General features: G+C 39.6%; 1 protein-coding gene across 2 annotated transcripts; it reads right to left on the bottom strand.

Moving 5' to 3' along the window:
- Positions 1-47: 47 nt before the first annotated feature.
- Positions 48-21207, bottom strand: INTS10 (integrator complex subunit 10). Of its 2 annotated transcripts, XM_068187370.1 has the most exons (18): positions 21036-21207; positions 20104-20171; positions 19307-19410; positions 18206-18345; positions 17608-17689; positions 17158-17298; positions 16568-16739; positions 15945-16114; positions 12244-12377; positions 11355-11508; positions 10624-10706; positions 9608-9760; positions 8378-8486; positions 7932-8011; positions 7317-7479; positions 6179-6272; positions 2279-2356; positions 48-391 (listed from the first exon to the last, which is right to left on the bottom strand). In XM_068187370.1, exons 1-18 carry the CDS (start codon positions 21162-21164, stop codon positions 235-237), a joined length of 2211 nt encoding a protein of 736 aa, XP_068043471.1. In that variant the 5' UTR covers positions 21165-21207; the 3' UTR covers positions 48-234. The 2 variants fall into 2 exon arrangements, with proteins under 2 accessions (XP_068043471.1, XP_068043472.1); XM_068187371.1 differs by lacking the exon at positions 2279-2356 and having other exon boundaries at positions 21036-21205.
- Between the last annotated feature and the right edge of the window lie 235 nt (positions 21208-21442).

Raw genomic sequence — 21442 nt, 5'->3', positions numbered from 1 at the left:
ATGGGAAAAAAAAAAACCAAAACAAAACAAATAGGATATTACAAAAATTCTTAAACAACATTTTATTTATAAAGTTTGATCTACTCACATAAGAAATCAAGCAGTGCAGAACCTGTAACTTACAGGGAACTTCTTGACCCTCTGAACAAGAGATTTTCCACTGCTATGCTGCTTGTTCATACCAAGAGCCTTCCCCTCTCTCCATAAAAGGCACTGCATCAGGATCCAGTCCATTCAAGCAAGAGTCTGCAGCAGCAGTATTTTCTCATTAATGCAGAACCTATGCAAGACCACCATGAGATTTTCCCCACAGCGTGAGACCTGGCGCTCCATGGCCAGGCGGAAGTCTTCCTTCACTCCTTTAGTTATACCCCGGGTAACTGTGTGGTGCCTTAAGCCATGAAGGAAAGAGAGACAGACAAAATCAAATCAAGGTTATCTAGTGAACTACAGTCTTTTAAAAGATACTGTGTGCCACTTACTATATATTTATGGTCCATATCTGAGTTTATTTAATGAGAGTCAAAGAGTCTGTGCTATGCTATTTTTTAAAAATAATGTTTAGTAGGTTACAAGTCTTTCAACAGTTAGAAGCTGCAAAAAAATACATGTTCTCACTGTTTTGACTATGATTGCTGAAGGGGAAAATAATGTCAATCTTCTGGATAACAGGAAAATCTATTCTCTTAACCCAGCAAGTAGAGAGTTCTCCTTGCTTAGGGGAAGTTTTTTTTCCCTCTCTGCCTTTGCTGTCCAGGCCACTTCTTCCCTGTAATCACTTCTATAAATGGTTGGGGTAGAAAGAAGAGTGAAAAGATGAACTTGCTTTCAAGTTCAAGGTGGAGCACAGGTGCCACCATAAAGAGCAGAGGGCATCTTCTACCAGTATCAAAGTGCAGGAAGGAGCTCTATAATCCTTTATAATCACACTGATAATGCTGTGACTAGTGAAGGGCACAATGAGCACAAAACCCAAATCAAGCCAGGCTGCATCAGCAGAAGCCAGCTCTTATAAAGATAGCAGACCCCAGGCAAGGGTTTACATTTATTCTGAGCACAAGTTCAATTCACAATTTTCAAACAGAACAAAGATCCAGCTACTGAGGAAGCTAAAGCAGTGCTGGCTGGGGGAAACTTATGGGATATTGCCCTGTTAAAGGCCATTTTTATGAACAGTTTGTCCTTACACTGGCCTCAACACCTTTGGTGCCTGCAGCACCAAAGCACTTTACTTGCACTGGTCCAGAACTGGGTAAGTAAGATCAAGACTTTGTAACAGCTACCTGCAAGCCCTGCTTGGAAAGGAGTGAAAAAGACATGCCCTGAAACGAGAGCCTTAACACAACTGAAGGAACCAGCATAAATTAATTTAGAGAGAAAAGCATAATGCTAATGCTGAGATGAGCCCTGACTTATGGGTAAGAAGGGAAGAGGGAAGAGCTGGTCTGAACCCAGCAAGCCCACTGAAAGACAGTAAGAAAATAAAAAATAAACAGTGAGGGCATCTGTGCCCATCCAGAGATGCTGGGAACAAGGAAGGGAAACATCTCAGAATTACCTTCACCAACAATACCACACAACTTTTGCGTAAATAAATAAGTCCGGCATTTGACAAGAGACTTCTCTGCCAAAAAAGTAGAGACCTTTGCAACACATGGAAAAGGCAAAGCCTACTGGTCAATTCCTTGGTGAGCTGTGCTAAGTAAAGCAAACCTGCACTGACCACACTCCAGTATATTCAGAGGCTATGGGATAAGTCCAATTTTCAGTCTTTATTGTCTTAAACACTGCTGGCAGCTGAGTGCTATGGTCAGTTACAGCCTAAAGGAGTATATGCAACCTACAGCTACTGAGCAAGCCAGCAGCACTTTGGAAGATGAGAGTTCTGTTACAGCTGGAAAACACAAAACAGAATTCAGAACAACCTAAATGAAGAAAAATTGCTGCAAATGGATCCAGGAACCAGTATCTTAAAAATAAAGGGTTATGCTCTTGCTAATATATGATGGAACATCAGTAAAACTTTTGAGGATTTCTACATTATTGTTTAAATTCAATAGTGATTACTAAATTGACAGGACACAGATACTGGCAACTTATGGGAAAAAGAAAAATAAATGTAATTATAGAACAACATGGTTTGCCAGGCAATGTAGGCACAAATGAAGAAATTAAAAAAAAAGGATAAATATTGAGTAACAAATTGCTGAAAACCATGGGCAGTAAAACATGTTGACAAAACACAGCACACTATGAGCAGGGTTTTTCCACTTGGTACCTGTCAGCAGTCTGTATGCTGGGCTGTAGCACAGGTATGAATTCCTGCTGCAGTAACCCCATGGGAGGGCTAGAGGTCCTTTAAAAAACAGCAAATAGCAGCATTCAAACACCCACACACCAACTCCCCCTCTGGTGCAAAACAACTCTCCAAAAAAGGAGTAACAGAAAACCAGGGTGAGCTCACACAGCAGTATGACCACCGAGCAGCCAAAGGGGTGCAGGACTCTAACAGCATCAAACATGCAAATATCCCCAGATTTCATTGCAAGGCTGTTCTACAGTTGTGGTCTAAATATATTCACATATTTTTGGTCAGTTACACTAGGAGAAAGGACAGCAGCAGGTACAAAACCAATACACAGTTGTACTACGATGAACTGTCACAGCTCTCCCAAGGAAGCATGTCAGTCAGAAAAGATTTAATCAGAGGAGCACTGCAGATACCACAGCTTCCCTCCAGTAGTGGCAAGAGCATGTCAGCAAACTGGGGGAGCCCACAGCTTGGAGCTAAGGGATTGGCTGCTGAGCCCAAGCTGAGTGCATGCACAGCAGGTATCGGCCAGGTTGAGTACATGGCGGTATTTGTCAGAGGTTGGCCAAGTATCTTTTCATTAGCCCACAGATGGACTTTTCCACCTTTACAAATTCTAACTGCATATAAAATCAGCTCTTAGAGCACGGTACAATGCCAGAGCACAAATGCCCACTCAGAGCAACGTCCTATTTATAACCAAGGCCACAGGAACTAGCCACCAAAAGCTGTCTCAGCTGAAAGACAGTTTGTCTTCTCCAGGAAATTACATTTTTATCTCTGTGTGCTATCTAGAACAAGATAATAACCTAACAGGTTCAGTCTAGAGCAATACCCCACTTAAGGAGAAGAAAAAGGAGAAAATTCTCCTATAGGAGAGAGATTTAGCTTCTTAGTCTAAGTCTCTTATAATGTCACCTAAATCTTAATAGGCACCTGAGTAGTGAGTGCACCATTCACCCCCAGAGATGCTATGAAGGGAGCAGAGAAGCAAAACTCGCAGTTAGATTCCTGTAATTCTGACTTGCGTGCATCTACAGTTTATTGATAGATACAGAGCTTATAAAAGTCAAAGATAGGACATTTAACACTTTAATACAGCTACAATAACCTGAAATAAAATAGCCACAACAATTATTCCATCAAATGAGATAATTTTTCAAGAGTTCTTGGCATGAGTAAGTCCAGTATTTGCACAAATGGACAAGAGAAACAGAAAATACAAAGGACCAGCAAGATGTTACTGGTCCCAGAGTGGCAGATGTTTGCAAAAGGGATTCTGTGCAATTGTGTCTTCACTACTATTTGCAAGATCTGCAGTCAGAACTAAGCATACCCATATTCACAGTGTAAAAATTACACTTTCAAGATACTTTGTTTCACTTCAAAGCAACCTTCTGTGACCCCAAGGAGAGATGTGATGGGAATATGAGTAAAAGGAAGGACACAGCTTTCAGATCAAGTTTTATGCCATTAGGGAGGCTACAATGAGATTAATTAGAGTAAGACTTATCAAAAAGAAGAGCACAATATTAAGCAGCAATTTCCTGCATAGTGCTCTTTTCCTCTTTAGCCTCACTAACTAAACTGCCCCTATTGACATGAGTATCAGATAACTGTTAAACTTGGCTGTTCTAGAAGGGAGTTTAAAAGCACTTAATGGTGCTGGATTCAAAGCTCATAAAACAAATGTTGTTAACACCACAAACAAAATGAGCTGGCTGTATCACCAGTTAAAAACAAAACCATGGACCTTCTCATTTCAACAGTGGATGCAAGCAAAGGGAAATATTTTGCAGAACCTAATTTTAAGTCTGCAGACTACCAAGATCTTACTTCATCTTTTGTAAAAGCACACTGCAGTTTGCTTTACTGAGTTCAGAAAAATGAATATAATTTCCTATGAAGTATAAAGTACTTAGAAAAAAGTACTGGAAGAAGAATGAGGAATTCACCTGGGGAGAATTCACCTGTAAGTCATCAAACAAAAAGCAGTCCTTATAAAAGACACATAATATCTGCAATAAATTTCCCATCCATTAAGATGCAGGATTACTACATTTATGTTGAGAAAAGATCAGACAAAGGAACAACTGCTTTATCTTTGGCCTGTTGTGTTGAACTCAGAGTATTTGTGAGCATGAATGAACAGCATCTGAGCTGTCCCTGCTAATTCATGGGAGGATGGTGCAGCAGCTCATCCAACCAGAACTGGTGATAGTTTTGAAAGATGTAAGCAGTCTGCAGATACTGAGCCTACCAACCATTGTCTCAGGAAACAGGGCTACACCGGTGCACTTTATCAAAAACCCCAGCTGGGGGAGGCTGTGAGCTAACCAGGTCAACACTGGTGGGTGACACCAGCCCTGGGCCTCACAGCCAGTCCAGCTGAAAAAATACCTGCAGTACCAGGGGAGTAGACATCATCTCCAACCAGTGGCTTACGCCCTCAACTGTCCCTTCCATCGGCTCTCTGGTGAAGTGCTTCCAGCCCTACACAGCCACATGAAAGACGCTGTACACAGCTTTTCCAGCTGGACAGGATATTTGACTGTTTTGGCTCAGTGAGCACAAAGAAACGGACTTCTCTTCTACAAGCCTTTCCGTCATTGAGGAAACATCACTGATCAAAAGGAGGTCAAAGAGGGATTCTGTCCTGCTAGAAACACTTCTCCCTACCTCCTTCCTGACTGAGGGGTCAGACAGAAAGTAACTGTGGCCACGCCAATCAAATGGAGCCAAGAGAAACAGCGCTGAACTACTGCAATGAAATTGAGACAGCAGGTAAAAGTTACCAGATGGAGTCTTCAGTGCTAAGCACTGGCAAAGCTTATTACTTAACACCCTATGTGGTCAAGCATGCCCTGAAGCTTGTTTTCATACAGCAGGTTACAAGCAGTGAGATATGGAAGGGTAAGAGTTTGAAAATCTAGAGCTTAAAAGAGAAATTTCTCCGTCACATAATTAAGTATTTGAATTTCTACTTTTCCTTTAATTACATCTAGTATCTAATTTTTGTGTTGGTTATCTAGATCTCTGGAAAATCTATTTACCAGTTAAAATTTGGATCCCGTTGTCTGATGTTAGGCTCCCATTTTGAAAACTTCAGCCCATTTCTGGTTAGTGAATAGCCAGAATACACTGACCCTAAGTGGTCAACAAACTTTAAGCAGTCCCCCTTTTAGGAAGCAAAATACTACAAGTTCTCATAAACAACCAAGATACTCCAAAGCATTATGCCACTAAAACCCTGCAGCAGATAGTTTTGAGTCAAGACTGAACAAGTAAGAACACCTAGGAAATTAAGCCAAATTATTAATTTACTTCAGCATCTTGTAATAAGCTAAGCAGAATAAGATGACCTGCTAATTCTAACAGGTTACTGGAGTGTAGCTGGAATGTAATTTAATTTATATTTTTACCAAAACTTTTCATCATTCAGTGGACTTTCATGAATTTTGTTTGCAAAAGTAAGCAAACAGTGCTTTTTGCTCAGCATTACTCTTCAGCAAAATTAGTAAAAACACCTTGCACTCATGCCTAATTATTTGAAGAATTCCTGCAAAGTGCAAGTGTCTACTTGAAAGAGCACAACTGTAATCACTTCAATATCAATCACTCTAAAGCAAACGCCACACTCAGAAATAAAGTCCCGTAAAAGCAGGAATTAAAGCTGAAGAACCCCCCAAAAGAATACATAGATCAGCAGGAGTCAGAAAAAGAAACTCATGGCCTTGTTTGAACTCTTTAAATTTACGCTCAAAGACATGACAAACTATCCAGAAGATAACATGAAAGCGAAGACAACCAGAACATACTCCCTTTTTTTTTTGCCAAAGAAAATAGTAAATGCTTTTTTATCCTTACTTGATCAACATTGCTTGATTTGGCAGCAGTTCCAGATGAATTTTCCCTCCTTCCTGTGTTCTTAAATAAGCAAATTCCTCCAACATATCAATATCTGAAGAAAACGTTAAAGATTTGAGTAGGGAAACATGGATTGAGAACCTTCTTTCTTATGCCTCACATCTGAAGCCACATAGCTGAAAGTCAAACTGAAAAGCTATTGAAGTACCTCATTATTAAAAGTGATAGAGAAGATCACAGCATGTATTCCTAATCCTCCACAAACTGATGAGATATGGCTTTTCTAAGTGAAGAACACATCTGTTAGTTTCTTTTCTTTCTTTGTTTCTTCATATGTAGTCAGAGGTAAAGAAGACTGATCTCAAAATTCCCTGGGTTTTCCCTTCCTTTTCCTGCACTCCAGATTATGAAAGCAGTGCAAGCTGAGGCTACATCAAGCAAGTGCCACCACAGTGGCACATTATCACCCTTTTTAGTTTTCTATTTTGATCTCTTATTTAGCTGCTTGTTTTGTGTGTTTTTTTTCCCTTTCCTTTAACACCACAGCTTATTTAGTTGTCTCAGATAGGAGTTAGACCACCCCCCCCCTGCTTCCTGAGGCCCATGGCTGGATGTCTATTTAGGTTAAACATGAAACAGTCCATTTGTGTGTACGATGATCAAAATTTATGTCAGATATCTGAATAGATAAATCACACGTGCTTTGCACGATCTCTGACATAGCTCATTATCTTACTCAACCCAAACATGTTACCCACAGAAAGCATTTCACAAACAAGAGCCAAAATCATTCAGCTCTGCAGCCCAGGTGCCACTTTGTCTTTTTTGTTAACAGCCTTGTACATAATGCCCTGCATTTCTTAATGAAAAGATTGCTATCACTTACATGAGCAGCCTGAGCTCCTGCCCTTTTCCTGAATGGAAATGCAATGGCAGTGTACTTAAGGGTACTCTCAAGTGCCAGGGCACAGGAGGCATATTTACAGTCCATTGTGTACTGAGCCTACTACAAGAGGTTTTCTTGGAATGAAAATAAATACAGAATATGTTTCAGAGAAAGAGCTGCTGTGGAAACTAACAGCTTTTTCAACACTACAGCACAGGATATGAAAGACATTCTTGGTTAGAGAAAGGATACTTGTGACATAGTTGAAAAAATTCTCATACTGGAAGTTTCCTTGCTGGCAGATTTTGTTGACAGCTTTCAGAAACAAGTTCTCACCCCTTGGCCACTCATGCTGAAGCAGAACAACTACGTGGCCCAGTGCCATATCATCTCTGCTGTCTGTGAAAGCTCTGAGCTTCAGGGAGAAAAATTACATTCAGACAATCAGGAAATACATGTTGCTTTCAAAAACACATAGAATTTATCTAACCTAGACCTATACAAATACAGAGGTTCTTTAAAAGTATATATTAAAGCAGAATGAAATACATTTTTAAAGTAGGTTGGAAATTTCCAGCTAAAATACCAAATCCTCTACAATGACCTGTAAAAGAAGTCTGAACAGAGACAAAAATGTTGAGATCTGTTTTATCTTCTCTGCTCAGAACTAAAACAAGTAGAGGAAAAAAAGAGAAAACAAACCCTCCTCCATCAAACTCCACTCCCCTCTCCATATGAAGACCCTCCCCTAACCCATTCAGGTAAGAAGGATTGAGGCACAGCCCTGGGATACGGCCATGCTGTTTCAGAATATATAAACTAGGCTTTAATGACAAGAAACCTCCAACTACCTTACAGTTATCTTACCTTGAAACAAGCTAACAACAGATGAAGGCAGTAAGGCATGATAGCTCTACTGGTACATGGCCAAAGCTTCAAATCAGACCCTGCAACAGAACAGTTCTTTAGGGGTCTCACAAAAGGTAGGTTGAAAGAAATTGAGATGGAGCAAAACAAGTCCAAAATCACCACATCTCAAGTAGGGAGGAAAGCTGTAAATGTAAATTATGACTGATTCAAAATGTGAAGTGAAACATGTAAATTTTTCTTCTTCACTTCTCTTTTCCTGTGGTAGGACTTGGCCACACATATACTTTAAAAGGTACAAGCAAGAAAACCTCAATATAAAACCAAGAAGGAATAAAAAGCTTCCTCTCTTTTCATAATACAAAATGAGAATAATTATATACTCAACCAGAACACATGAACTAAAATTCAGCTGACACTGAGTTTAGGGTAATAGCACTCCATACCTTTCCTGAATTTTGACTTGACTTTAGGTTGCTCCTCTTGTACTTTACCTCCTTCTTGTATTGGAAGTAAAATACAGCACATGAGGTCAAGCACTTTTTCGCACGTTTGCTGTAAAAGAAGGGACATGATAATGCTAAATTTAAATTAAAGTTCTTAAATATTCAGATATGTTAATAACGATAAAAAAATTCAGACACCACAAAAGGACAAAACAATCACAGAATTCTTTGCTAGAACTTGAGTTTACTTAATATACAGTACAGCCTGGCTAAGCAAAAAGATTTAGCTGTCACTAAATAACCTCTGAGAGCCTACATATATCATTTTAATTGTGAAAAAATTGTATTGGCATTCTTCATTTCAAGAGGTTAAGACCGATAAAACTGCAATCAAAAATTATTTTGCTTTAAAGGATGAAGTTTTTAAATGAATTCTTGAAATAGTTTTGTAAAATTTATTCTGTTCATGGTAAAAATAGAAAGGAAAATGGCAATCTGACAGCATGACAGAATTTCAATGAATTTTCAATGCTATTTCCTAGCAAGGAGTCTGTGGGAATATATGATCACATTTCCACTGAAAAAGTATTAAAGTGGAAGGGACAAAAGCACTTGTCCAGCAGTACTAGAATGACGTTAGATCCTAAGAAACAGAGCCTTTATTGTCAGTGCGGACTCTTACTGACCTCAGACCACCATGCACTCCTGCAATATTAAAACCACAAAATATCTATTGCAAAAGTAGAGCAAGTTCAGAGGTCAGGCCAGACAATATTGTTCTGATGTCTCTTATATCATCAGTTAATAACTAACTCTCTTTTAAGATGATCACAGAAGTTCCTTTACTTTTTATTTCGCCTGCCACATGAAACCTGTATCTAAAAGAAATCCCCCTCAATTTAAGGAACTAATGCAGTAAAGCTAAGGAATTCAAATTAAGGCAACAAATACAGACAACCCAAACACATGTAGCTATGAAAAATCTTAACTAAACTCCCAAATCATCACTATCAAAAAGACTATACACATATATAAAGAGCTGCTAATGGACAGTCAGTTAATGTGGCACAGAGTATAATTCTCCCAGCAAGGCACAGATCCTTCAGTAGACGCTGGCTTATGTTTGATATCCTGCTGAAAGCAGGCTCACAGGAATATTCTAAGGAAAAAGAGAAATGGGAATCACAGGGCCAGCTGATGAAGGCCCAGGGTGTGCAATGCTGTACGTACCCGATATTCTCCAAGGGCAAAGTGGCACGATGCTAACTGGATTAGCGCTCTCTGATTTTCTAAAGATCCTTGTCCTGCAATTTGCTGGGGAGAATGAGAGCCCTGAAGAGCTGCCAAGTGATGTAGGCTGCTAATTGCTTTTTTGTATTGTCCCTTTGGAAAAGAATATTAAAAAAAAACATGTTAGGGTCTTTTCTATACAATAGGTAGAGAGATAGAGAAAAAACTCTTACAGGAAGCTTTCAAAATGGAGTGTGTCCAAGCAACAAGCCTTCAAAATTTTAATCTAAACTAATAATCTCCAGTGATGATGAGTTGTGTACCAGACTGTGTGTGGGTCAATCATTTACAAGGCAGTCAGAAGACAAACAAAATTCTGTTTTAAAAAGCCAGTTTACAAAATCATATTTGTAACTGAATCAAATAATTATATTCTTGAATTAATCATTACTTTATTTAGACTAATAAAGTTTGAAATAGGTCTTGTTCAGACACAAGTAGAGGCAAAAATAAAAGATGCACAAAAGAAAAATAAAGAACAAGCTTTCTTCTGTAGATGGTACTGGAATGAGCACAGCCAGCCTAATTTTTGTGGAGAAGTATATATGTTAACTGAGACATGTTAAAACCTTTTACTGTTTGAAAATTCTCCCCGATTGTGTTCCAATCTAATGCACTGATAGACTAATAAAATGCATTTATCTTCCATAAAAATATGTATATGTCCACTGGTCAAAACACCAACATAGATGTTTTTACACATGCCAAAATTAGCTGGACTCAAACAACAGCTATTGGGACAGAAATATCCAAAGCAGGGTACCAAGCTTGTGGTGCAAACAGTGTAGTTCTATCCCCAGAAGGGGATAAACGCATAAAACCAATACAAACTCTAAGCAGTCAAACTGGCTAATGAGAATTACTATTTACAAGAAAGAAGTAAATTGCTATTTACTAGAAGGAAGAACAACATAATGGTGGTGCTTTTCCTAGTTTATACAATAGTTTTTTTTTACCTGGTAGATGATCATGTCTGTAAGAAAGATTCTTAACCAAAGCCAGGTTTCTGTCTTCCATGACAAACAAATTCTGGTGAACTCTGTGTTATGTGATTAGAGAAGAAAAAGCAAAAGAGAATATGAAACATTTCACAGCTTTGGGTTAAACATCAATAATATATATATAAAAGCTGAATTTAAGAATGGAAAAATGGCATCAAAAGAGTAAGAGGATGAAATCCTTCACATAAAGGACACTCTCTTCCTATACATTAATTTTTTGATTACGCTTCTCTTCACAGTGTGCAACAAATCTAAAAGCAGCTAGGTGGTACTGTTCGCCTACTTTTTAGAAGAGAAACTTTTTTTCAAGATTATCACACGAGTTATTATCAGAAAGGGAGACACAGTAAAAACACATGAACTTAAGTCCTTAATCATGAACTAAAGCAGCCATTAGCAGCACATCCTCACTGAGCACTATCAGCCCTACTAATAACCAACTGCTCCAAGAGAAGTAAGGTTGAATAAGCAAAGATGCATCAAGAATGAAATGCAATACAACAAAAAAATATTCAGAAAAGCAACAACTAAAGCTTTTTACTGGAACTTCTATCAGAAGTACTCAGGACCCAAAGTCATTTCAATTTTAAGGATTCATATGCAAGGAATTCAATTTTAACAATAAAAAAGTGATTTCTACGCACAGCAGTGAAGTCTAAATGCAATTCTAAATGCAGTTACCTTACCTTTGTCAAGTGACTCCAGAGAATAAAGCAGCTCCCAGCTCTCTCTTGCCAGTTTGAAACTCTCTAATACTTCAATGGAGTTTGCAAGATCAGCCTTGTTTACTGTAATATGGCGACTTCTTGCCTTCCCAGAAGGATCCTCATCATCTGAGCTCTGTTTAGAAGTCAGTATAAAACACAAAGATGAACTTCTCAATTTATACTTTCTTCAGAGGACTCTAATGTCACAGAAGTTCCACTGAACACAAGAAAACAATTATGTATAGAGGTGCCACAATCCTAGTTTAAGTGGCTTTAAGTGATTTTTCACTTAGCTTAAGGTTAGATCCATCTGCTTTGCTACCAAGAACTCAGTGGCGCAGTGTGATGAGTAGTATCTCACATAAACTTATTCTGTTAAACATGGTGTACCACCACTGAGCTTCAGCCAGATTATCTGTTGAAGTACATACACACTTCACACTTTATAACTCAATTTAAGCCTACAGTGGCAGAATGCAAAGGAAATCCTTGTATTCTCTTTACAGCAGAGAAATTCCATAAAATAGTGATTTTCTACCATTAAAGCAATAGATATACTGACATGAAAAGTCAGTTACTTTTGAAGTTGACTTGTAGAATATCTGACAGCTACCTTTTAAAGTGCCTCTGCTGAACTCCTTCAAGTTAAAGCATTCACAGCAGTACATGTGTCTACAGCAATAGCTGCAAAACTGGTTTCATTCTTGCTGGCTTTAGGAAAAAAAAAAGCTTGAAAATTGTGGTCATAAGCAGCTAATTCAGGGTAGCTCTAAAAATATGTCTTTTACATCTATGTCAAAACCACTGTCGTCTAAATCCCAGTAGCAATGCCATTCCTGTTATGAATTAAAAAGTCTACAAAAATTACCATTGTTTTTTCTCTTCCTTCAGCAAGTTTCCTCTTTTTGTGTATGTGTTTGTTACGATCAATATCTGTATCACCATAGATGTTGGGTACATCCTCGAGAAGAACCAGTGGAGTTTGGTTTGGAGCATTTGGACCTGGATTTAAAGATAAAATCAATTCACAATTGCCCTAAACTGATCTGAAAGGTCTTATGCCTACAGCAAGCTGTTTTTTTTTTTTTTCCTTCACAAGTAATTACTATAATGCTACAGAAAACAATCCTAAATTAAGTCACTTAAATTGCTTAAACTATGCTGGTAAAGCTATGGTTTCCTCAACACAGCCATTCAGTGAAGGTCAGAGTGCATTTACCAGACATCACCAGAGTCTGACTGAGAGCTTCAGAGTATTTTTGAATCCCTTTCTTCTGGAGCAGTCACAAGATATACTCAGACAGCAGGTGTTCTCTGATCAAGCATTATTTGGTTTAAATGAGTACAATTATTCAATAGATGAACTCTGAAGCACAAATGGCTCTGAAGTTAACAGCCACAAATATGGCAAAGCACAACAATATTCTCAAAATATTTCTCATGAGAAACCAAAGCAATATGCTGACAGGCACCAACCCCACAAAGAAGTTTGTGTATTTTATGACAAGATTTCCCCAGTAGGATCACTTTGCGTCAGCTTTGCCCCCACCGATTTTAGTAAACAGAATTAAACCTTCAGTTGATTGCCAGAGCTCATCTTCACTCCCAAAAAATAGAAAAGGCTCGTTTTGAAACACAGAAAACAATTTCTACTTTCACTGTTGTCACAGAACATCCTGCAGGAGCTGGTACCTATTATTTCACACCCCAGTACTTAAGCTTCATTAGACATAAAACAGGAACAATACTTCTTTAATCTCAAACAACATTGATATGTGATCACTAGTGAGATAGTTTTCCTTCCAAAACCATTTTCTCCTTCTGCAAAATCAAGCTGCATACAGATGTGCAAAGCTCAGTCACAGAGAAATGTAAAGGGCAGAGGAATCCTTTAATCTGTGTTCTCTTTCTGAAATCTCTGTCAGGTAAGACAGTACTGCAGACAAGTATTTTCAGTCTGTGTATTTCTTCTATTTGCAGAAATAGATGAAGCTAAGGTCTCATTCATAACTGCAAAGAACTAATTTGAGAGTTTAGTAGATGATTAATTTCATCTCTTGACATAAAAAAACTTCTGTTAAGCTTTTCCTATCTACTCAAAAGTGATGTGTAAGGAGTTCACTACAACAGATGCTCCTGTCAGAAGAAACAACCAACTTGCTCAACCTAACAAATACAGTAAATGACAAATACAATAAATACAACCACAATAACCAGGTTGATAAATACCACCACTGAAATTGCACCTACAGCACACTGCAATCACCTCTCCTGTACCATCATGTATTCCACTATGTCAGAATCTCACATGTGAAAACTGAAAATAGAGCCAAGACGTAACGCAGAAGATTCATATTTGTTTCTCATGGATGCAAAGTACCACAACTGGGATGCTGGAAGAGTTTCACCACTAGAACCTCAAAAGCTACCTAGTTCTAATATTTAAGAAGAAAAAAAAAACTGGGTTTTTCTTTTACTCATATTGACTTAAATTAATGCCAGCTAAGTGCTTTGCTTTCCAAATAAGTCTTCTCCTCCCAGCACCAGAAGTGCACTGCAGTCTTTATTCCAAAACCTCCAATCCTAAAACAAAAGAAAATCCACTGTCACACTTGACTGGGGCTGCAGACCTTCTCTTACCATACTGAAAGTTACACAGGCATACAAAGAGCAGCGTTGTGTTCTTCTGTCTGAGCTCTAGAATCAAAGTTTACAGAGTTTTTAATTGTTTTCTAGCAGAGTGTGTTATAAATAAACCCCCAAAAGCATCAGCCCAAATAGCAACCCCTACCAAGCCTGGAGGCAGCCTCAAAGTTATGAGAGGTGTGAATTGTCTCATTCATTTCTCAAGTCTCCAGCAAAGCAAATACAAATTATGTAAGAGAAATGCATTGAAAAGTTTTCCCTGGATAGGCCTCTTGCAAATCCGTGCACATGAGAAGAGAGTCACATATCTAATCCTCACAGATGAGAAGACAGCGTTTTCCTCTATAACTGTGCTTCCAAAATATGTAGGATTCTACATTTCTACAGTAAGCCCTCCAGAGAGAAGGAGGAAAAATTGTAATGACAGGAAAGATATGAAAGGCACTGAATACCACTGGACTTCAATGCTAAACCAGAAATGAGTAAAAGATGTCTTGGAAATAAGCTCCTGATATCAGAAAATGACAGAGGGTACCAGAAAAGTTGCATCAAAGGAACTGCACCCTGTGACCTCAAGTCTACATTCTTTTTCTGGTGGTTCAGTCAGAAAACGTGAGCTTTGAAATACTCAATTGTACAACTTAGAAAGCAACATTTTCACTAGTTCTTTACTTCCTTTCTTCTTTAACTTGGAATCAAGCAGCTAAAACTACATGCACACCTGAAGTATCCTCCTGCCCATCATAACCCTTCTTTCCTCTGGACAGAACAAAAAACTCGATCCATTAGTTAATTAGTTCCTGCACTTGTTAAAGTGACTCTATGTTCTTTGCATACCAGTGGCCATGTAATTTGTCCTCTGAGCATAGCTATCTACTGACACTGATCAACTCATCACCCAACACACTATGTAAGCATCAACCAAACCCATCATTTCTATTGACTACTTCCTTACTCAAATGATCATTTGCTCCATACAAAAAAAAATGTGATGAGACCTATGATCACAACACACAGAATTAAAACTGCAATTTTAACATGAATCAATAATTGTAGTAACAGCAAGCACTAATTACCTATGGTGACAATTGTTATTGTTGCAAGGAATTTCCTATCACAGTATTAAGAGCTGAAATTTCCTCTTTGTGATGCTGTTTACTTCAGTAAGTTCTAAAACAAAATGGAGCTTAAAAAAAACTTTCCGCAGCTTCTGGGCCACCCCTGAAAAGTCCAATCAATCCCAGAAAATGCAATCCAATGTGTTCCAAGCAATCTAGTATGTCCAAAATGTAGATGCACGTGGGTAGGAAAACACACAGGCAACACACATATGTTGAACACTCAATTTACCAATTAATTACAAATTAGGAGTAATGTGCAAAACACACCTCAAAGATTATGCTTAAGCTATATAAAGACAAGTTGGAAGCTTGTAAATGTCAGGAAATCTTTTCCTATCCAGCTTTTATTTGCTTAGTTACAAATTTGTGTGTTTCCAATGCAAAGCTATCTTCACTTATTTTGACTGAAGGAAAGCAGGAAAATGTCAGCTTCAAAGAAACAAAATCAGAGGAGAAATGAAATAAACATGATGCTCATGGAAGAGTAGGAATTAACCCTAAGGATGTTTCCCATAACATCTGGTCTGCTACTTTTCTCCTTGCTAAACAATCAACTGCTGCTGGCCAAGGTTGCAACCATAATGCTAAGCTAGATTGATCTTTGGTCCGATCCAATACACATTTGTTATGAACTAGTGTTGGTAAGATTAATGGCTTGGGAGAATTGTAACAACTTATTACAACATGTAATTGGTGCTTTGTGAGATGACACTTTGAAAAGATTAATGAGAAAATACCTTTATAATATTAGCAATGAAATCATGAAGGGCTCATTACAGAAGTTGAAACATAGGAAACTAACCTTGAAAGAGCGATGGCTGGATGTTGCTGACATACTGAAAAGCATTTTTAAAGAAGACCAACATTGTGGAATACACTACTTGATTCTTATATTTAATGTGGGCTTCACTATCAAAGTTACTGATGTATCTGCAGAGATCTTTCATTCGATGCAGAATGTCGCCGTAACTTCTGAGGGGAAGAGGGATACAAGAATTCAGGATGTTACAGAGACTTTGCAACTAAAGAAAAGAATGTGTAGTGAATATGAAAGTCTCCATGTTTCTGCTGAGGATATCTGCCAGCATCAAGTCAGTAGAGGCTGGAAATACATGCTAGTGAAATTTCACAAAACATTTACCCTGTTTCTCTTTACTGTGGCACATAGGGAAGGTTACTGCACAGCACTATAGTGCTTATGCATGACTTTCATCATCAAAAGTTGATTTTAGAGACTAATTTGAAAGTGATCTCGAGAGCACCATTTTTGCTTTACATTGTACAGTCTTGAAAGAAAAGCTGCTGTGAATTTACACAAAATGTTCTTGCGTTAAAATTGTTCTTCAGTGGGAATTGTTCTTACTAAGAATCAAAAAGCCAAATTCTCCATGAGGGGAAATACCCAGCAAAGTATAGCTTTCTTACCTTCTTCCCTTATCCATTTGCCACTCACACCTCATTCCCACCACAGACAATATTTTAAACAGCCTCTCCCAAGGATCTGTAATCTGGGATGATTTCTCTGTGAGACCATCTATAACATATTTCTGAGAGCTGCGCTTGCTTGGAGACATAATATCAGAGGAATCTTGTGAACCTAGGAAAACCACCAGCACATTTTTCTCTTCATAAAGAAATCAAACAAACTGATTCATTTTCAAGAAGACATGTAAAAATTATGTTGGAGCTTTCAGGGTAACCGTTCTTTACATAGAAGGCTAACAGGGAGCAGCAGGCATTTCTGCCTCTTTGTACAATAGAGCTGATAGGCTGGATAAGGACATCTTAGACATTTTGTCCCACCTCTCATATACTGAAGCATCATGAGCATCATGACTAAGTAGTTGAAGCACCATTTTGGTATTTTGGAATCAAAGACCTAGGAAACACTAAATGCTACTATTAATTGTTATCTGTGGGATACACTACATAAAAATGATGCATTTTTTATTTATGGACATCAGTGACACTAAGAGACATTCTAAGAAAATTTGATTTTGTAAAAATATTCTTACCTTGATATTGACTTTCTGTCTGTGTAGATCTAGTTACATAATTGATATAAAATTCTGCTGCTTTATTCAGATATTTATATAACAAGCTGGCAGGAAGTCGTACATCAGGGTTGTTAATTATCAGAGGAAGAACATCACAAACTAAAATAGAAAATAAGCATAAAAATCCTTTAGGTTTGTGGGTTTTTTTTGTTCTGTTTTTCCTACATAAGGTTTCTCAATCAGCAATGGGAGCCTTCATCTCTGGCTGATCATACACCAGAAAGAGCCTGACATGAATGGCCCTAGGACCAATTTGTGCCATATGGCCAGCCTGGATTAACATGGCCTGAGCCTCTTCTGACTAAAGCAGTTTTCTAATCATAGTATCATGAAAGAAGTTTACTGACCTCAGAACACTGCCACACTAAAAAGTTGCATAGGAAAACAAGAACATTAGTATTTTTTTACCAAATAATTTTCTAAAGCAGTTCACTGGAGATTCTTGGTCTTCAATACTTTCAGCATCTAATAACGTTTCCCCAAGGCCTACCTGTGTGAGCAGAGGAGACAATCAAACACTGGAGCAGTGGTTTTAGAAACTTTTTGAACTGCAATTCAGTGGGGTTGAACAGTAATTCAGTAACAATTCTATGGCAACAGCATGCGCAAGTCTCCAAACATACAGTTAAACTATCCACACTCAACAACAGGTGAAAAGCAATGTCAGAAGATAGCAAAACAAGACCAAGAGAAAAACTGTGCATGAAACTCTTTCAGTAAAGACAGGCACAGACAGGTGAAAGCTATGTATGACTTTCATTTCCAAAACAAACTATTGTTTCATTTGCTTCCATTTGTATTCTTCCCAATCCCTTCCTGGTGGTAAGCTCAAGATTCATCAGTCTGAATTATTTCAAGATTCATCAGTCTGAATTATTAGCTGCAACTAAACATGAATAAAAAGACCCACCCTCTCATTAAGGCTAAGGAGAACACACTTCAGCAGAAGTTCAAAAAACTGAGTGCCAATATCCTGAATAATTACTGTGAGTTTCCCTCCTCTTACCCCATGTTGCACCACAGTCTCTGGGAAACGCCGCAGAAGTAGAAGGAGCATTTCTGCCCTTTCTAATGTGTTAAAGCACTGCTCTGTTGCCTTCAGGAGCATTTCACACTGGACCCGACCAGGAAGGGTCTCAAATAATCCTTAAGAAAAAAAGAAAACATTTAACTTGTTGCATCTGAATTGTAAAGATGACTGACAAAGCATAAAAGACCATCAACATCACCCTTGCTACGCTGAACAAAAAGGGATTTCCTCATGCTTTTTCTGCCTTTAAAACACAAACCTGAAAAAAAATCAGTTCCTTTCAGAGAAGACCAAATAAATATTTATCCGTAATAGTGTTCATTTGGGTGCAAGGAATTGAATTGACAAGACTGCTAGTAAGTGGAATACTCAAAATCCTTTCTCAAAACTGTTCATTAACTTTTTTCCTTACATTCTACTTCTACAATTAATACTTTCATTACTAAAATGTAGGTTTTTTTTCAATTTAAACATCCAGTGAGACACTAAAAAGACACTCACATATTCTCCCTGCATGTTTTATGTATTCACTCTAAAAAATAAGATCACCCCATGAAAAATCAAATGTTTTCTTAACTGGAATATTCTTAGAGCCTCTGAAGCATGTATTCAAGCAGCAGATTATAGTTTGTCAGGTGTAAATCCTGCTTTCAAAACTGCCTGTGGTTGCCAGCAATGAATGCCAAGCCTTTCTGGACACTATTCATTTTTTTATCCCTCACTACATCAACAAGAATTCAGCCCATTTTTACAATCATACACTGTTCTCTGCCATCTGTGGAACAATGATTTTTAAATCCCATTCCACTTATTTCCTATTCAATTGCTCTTCTATGTGCTTCTTGTTCTGGCAGAGTAAGCCTACCCATATCAGGGACAAAGCAACAGAAATCAGCTTGTCATGTCCCTTTGTTTTCCTAAGCCTAACACACCAAATGAAGTCTGTACAACTGAATTGAGGGAAAAAAACAAGCCCTGCAGTCCACAGGCAAAGTTAGAAAAACTGACATTTACTTGCTAAACTAGATAAATAATCAGAGGGTTTATCTTTAGATTACTTCAGGATAGAATCCTTACCTCTTAAAAACTGTGTCTGCTTGTCCTGGGAGTCATTCCTTAATGCTGATGTAATAACGCTGATCTCCCTCCACACAGCAGGTTGGTCTGGAAAATTCACAAACCTGTAACAAAGTTGAAGGTAAGGAATGTACAGTGATCTCAAAATCTGTCTGAAAGACAAAATCTTCCCATAAAAGTATGTGTTTGGGCAAAATAGAAAACAAAACCTTCCTTTTTACAATTTATTTTTAATTAATTAGACCTTTTGTGCTTAATTTATCCACACAGATTTTAAAAAACTCTAAGTTTATATTTTTGGAAATCCTGACATTTTTCTGTCCACAGAAGGGCAGTGCAGCTGGTGAAGGGTCTGGAGCACAAGTCCTGTGAGGAGTGGCTGAGGGAGCTGCAGTTGTTTAGCCTGGAGAAAAGAAGTCTCAAAAGTGACATTATCACTCTCTACAAGTCCCTGAAAGGAGGGCGCAGACAGGTGGGGGTCAGTCTCTTCTCCAAGGCAACCGGTGACAGGACAAGAGGACACAGTCCTAAGATGCACCAGGGAAGGTTTAGTTAGGACATTAGGAGGAATTTCTTCACAGAAAGGGTGACTAGAATTGGAGTGGGCTGCCCAGGGAGGTGGTGGAGTCACCTTCCCCAAGGTGTTTCAGGAAAGACTGGATGTGGCACCTGCTGCCATGGTCTGGTTGACAGGGAGGTGTTTAGTCATAGTCTGGACTCAATAGTCTCACAGGTCTTTCCCAAAATGACTCCAAGAATGGAGCAGCTGTGATAGAGCTCCAGCTCTGATCACTTACATGTCGTAGAGCAGCCTGCCTGCAGACGCTGTCCTTTCAGCATTCCTCTCAATAGTGTACATCTCATACTGCAGGATGCAAGAACAGAACATCAGCTTTCCCAAATACATTTATCAATCACATTAGTCCCTCCACTCTAAAAAACTGTCCTCATTTGCCACAGCGGTCTGCATAATAGAAAATTAAAGGACTGCAACATTTGCTGGAGAAATTAGGAGGTGCACTTAGACTATTTAATCACACATTAATTTAGGCATAAAATTCTGCTTGATAATATATTTTATATTATTAACACTAACGACGTTCTGGTATCTAAAGAAGGCCAACAGAGAAGTCAGAGAAGGACTCTTCATCAGGAAGCGTCAGAACAAGTACTGATGGGTACACACTGAAAGAGGGGAACTTTAGATTATGTATCACGAAGAAACTCTCTAGTGTGAGAGTGGTGAGACACAGGAACAGGCTGCCCGGAGAAGCCTGTGTGCCCCATCCCTGGAAGTGTTCAAGCCCAGGTTGGATGGAGCTTATAGCAACCTACTCTAGTGGGAGGTGGCCCTGCCCATGGAAGCGGGGCCGGACTAGATGATCCTTAAACCAACCCCGACCATTCCATGGCTCTGTGAATGCGCTACCTTAATTTCTGCACAAACTGAAAACCTGGACTTCACAGAGCTCTTTGAGCGGGGTTTGAACCCAGCCAAACGCAGTGCAAAGCCCCCAGGGTGCCACAAGCGCCACGGCGAGGAGAGGTTCTCTAACCATCAGCCGCAGTAAAGGGTTTTCTCCCGGCTTTTAACCGCGAAGCCACCGCGGCACCCCGCGGCCCCGCCCCTCCCCGCTCCCATTGGCCGAGCTGCCTGTCAATCAGGCAGGACAGCAGCGAGGCCGCGCGGGCCCCGGCACCGAGCGTGTGCGACAGCGGCGGCGCTCACTTGTATGTTGAAGTCGGCGGGGTAGAGGCTCCGCGCCGTGATGAGCCAGGCCTTGGCCGCCCACAGGTCCCCCGGCACCAGCTCCCGGGCCCGCTTCACCAGGAACTCACAGTCCCCCTGCGCCGACATCTTGCGCCCGGCGCGGTCTGGCTCCGCCCCGGCCGCCGGGCGGCGCGCATGCGCCACGGCGCCGCCCGCGCCGGGCTCGCCCGCACGTCCGGCCCAGGGCGGCGCGGCGCCGGGAGCGCCCTCGCTCGGCGGCCGCTGCCCGTCTGCTGGGCCGCGCCGCGCTGGATCACTGGCGTGAGCGGCAGCGGAGCGCTGCCTTCCTAAAGCTGCTGCTGCTGCTGCAGCTCAGAGCCCGCTCTGAAAGTCCAGTGCACTGCTGCCTGGGCTAGTGCTTCTCT

Source organism: Anomalospiza imberbis, chromosome 4 (assembly GCF_031753505.1).
Source record: "Anomalospiza imberbis isolate Cuckoo-Finch-1a 21T00152 chromosome 4, ASM3175350v1, whole genome shotgun sequence".
In the NCBI taxonomy this organism is placed as follows: Eukaryota; Metazoa; Chordata; class Aves; order Passeriformes; family Viduidae; genus Anomalospiza; species Anomalospiza imberbis.
The sequence above is the reverse complement of the archived record's forward strand: the minus strand, read 5'-3'. Positions and strand labels throughout refer to the sequence as shown.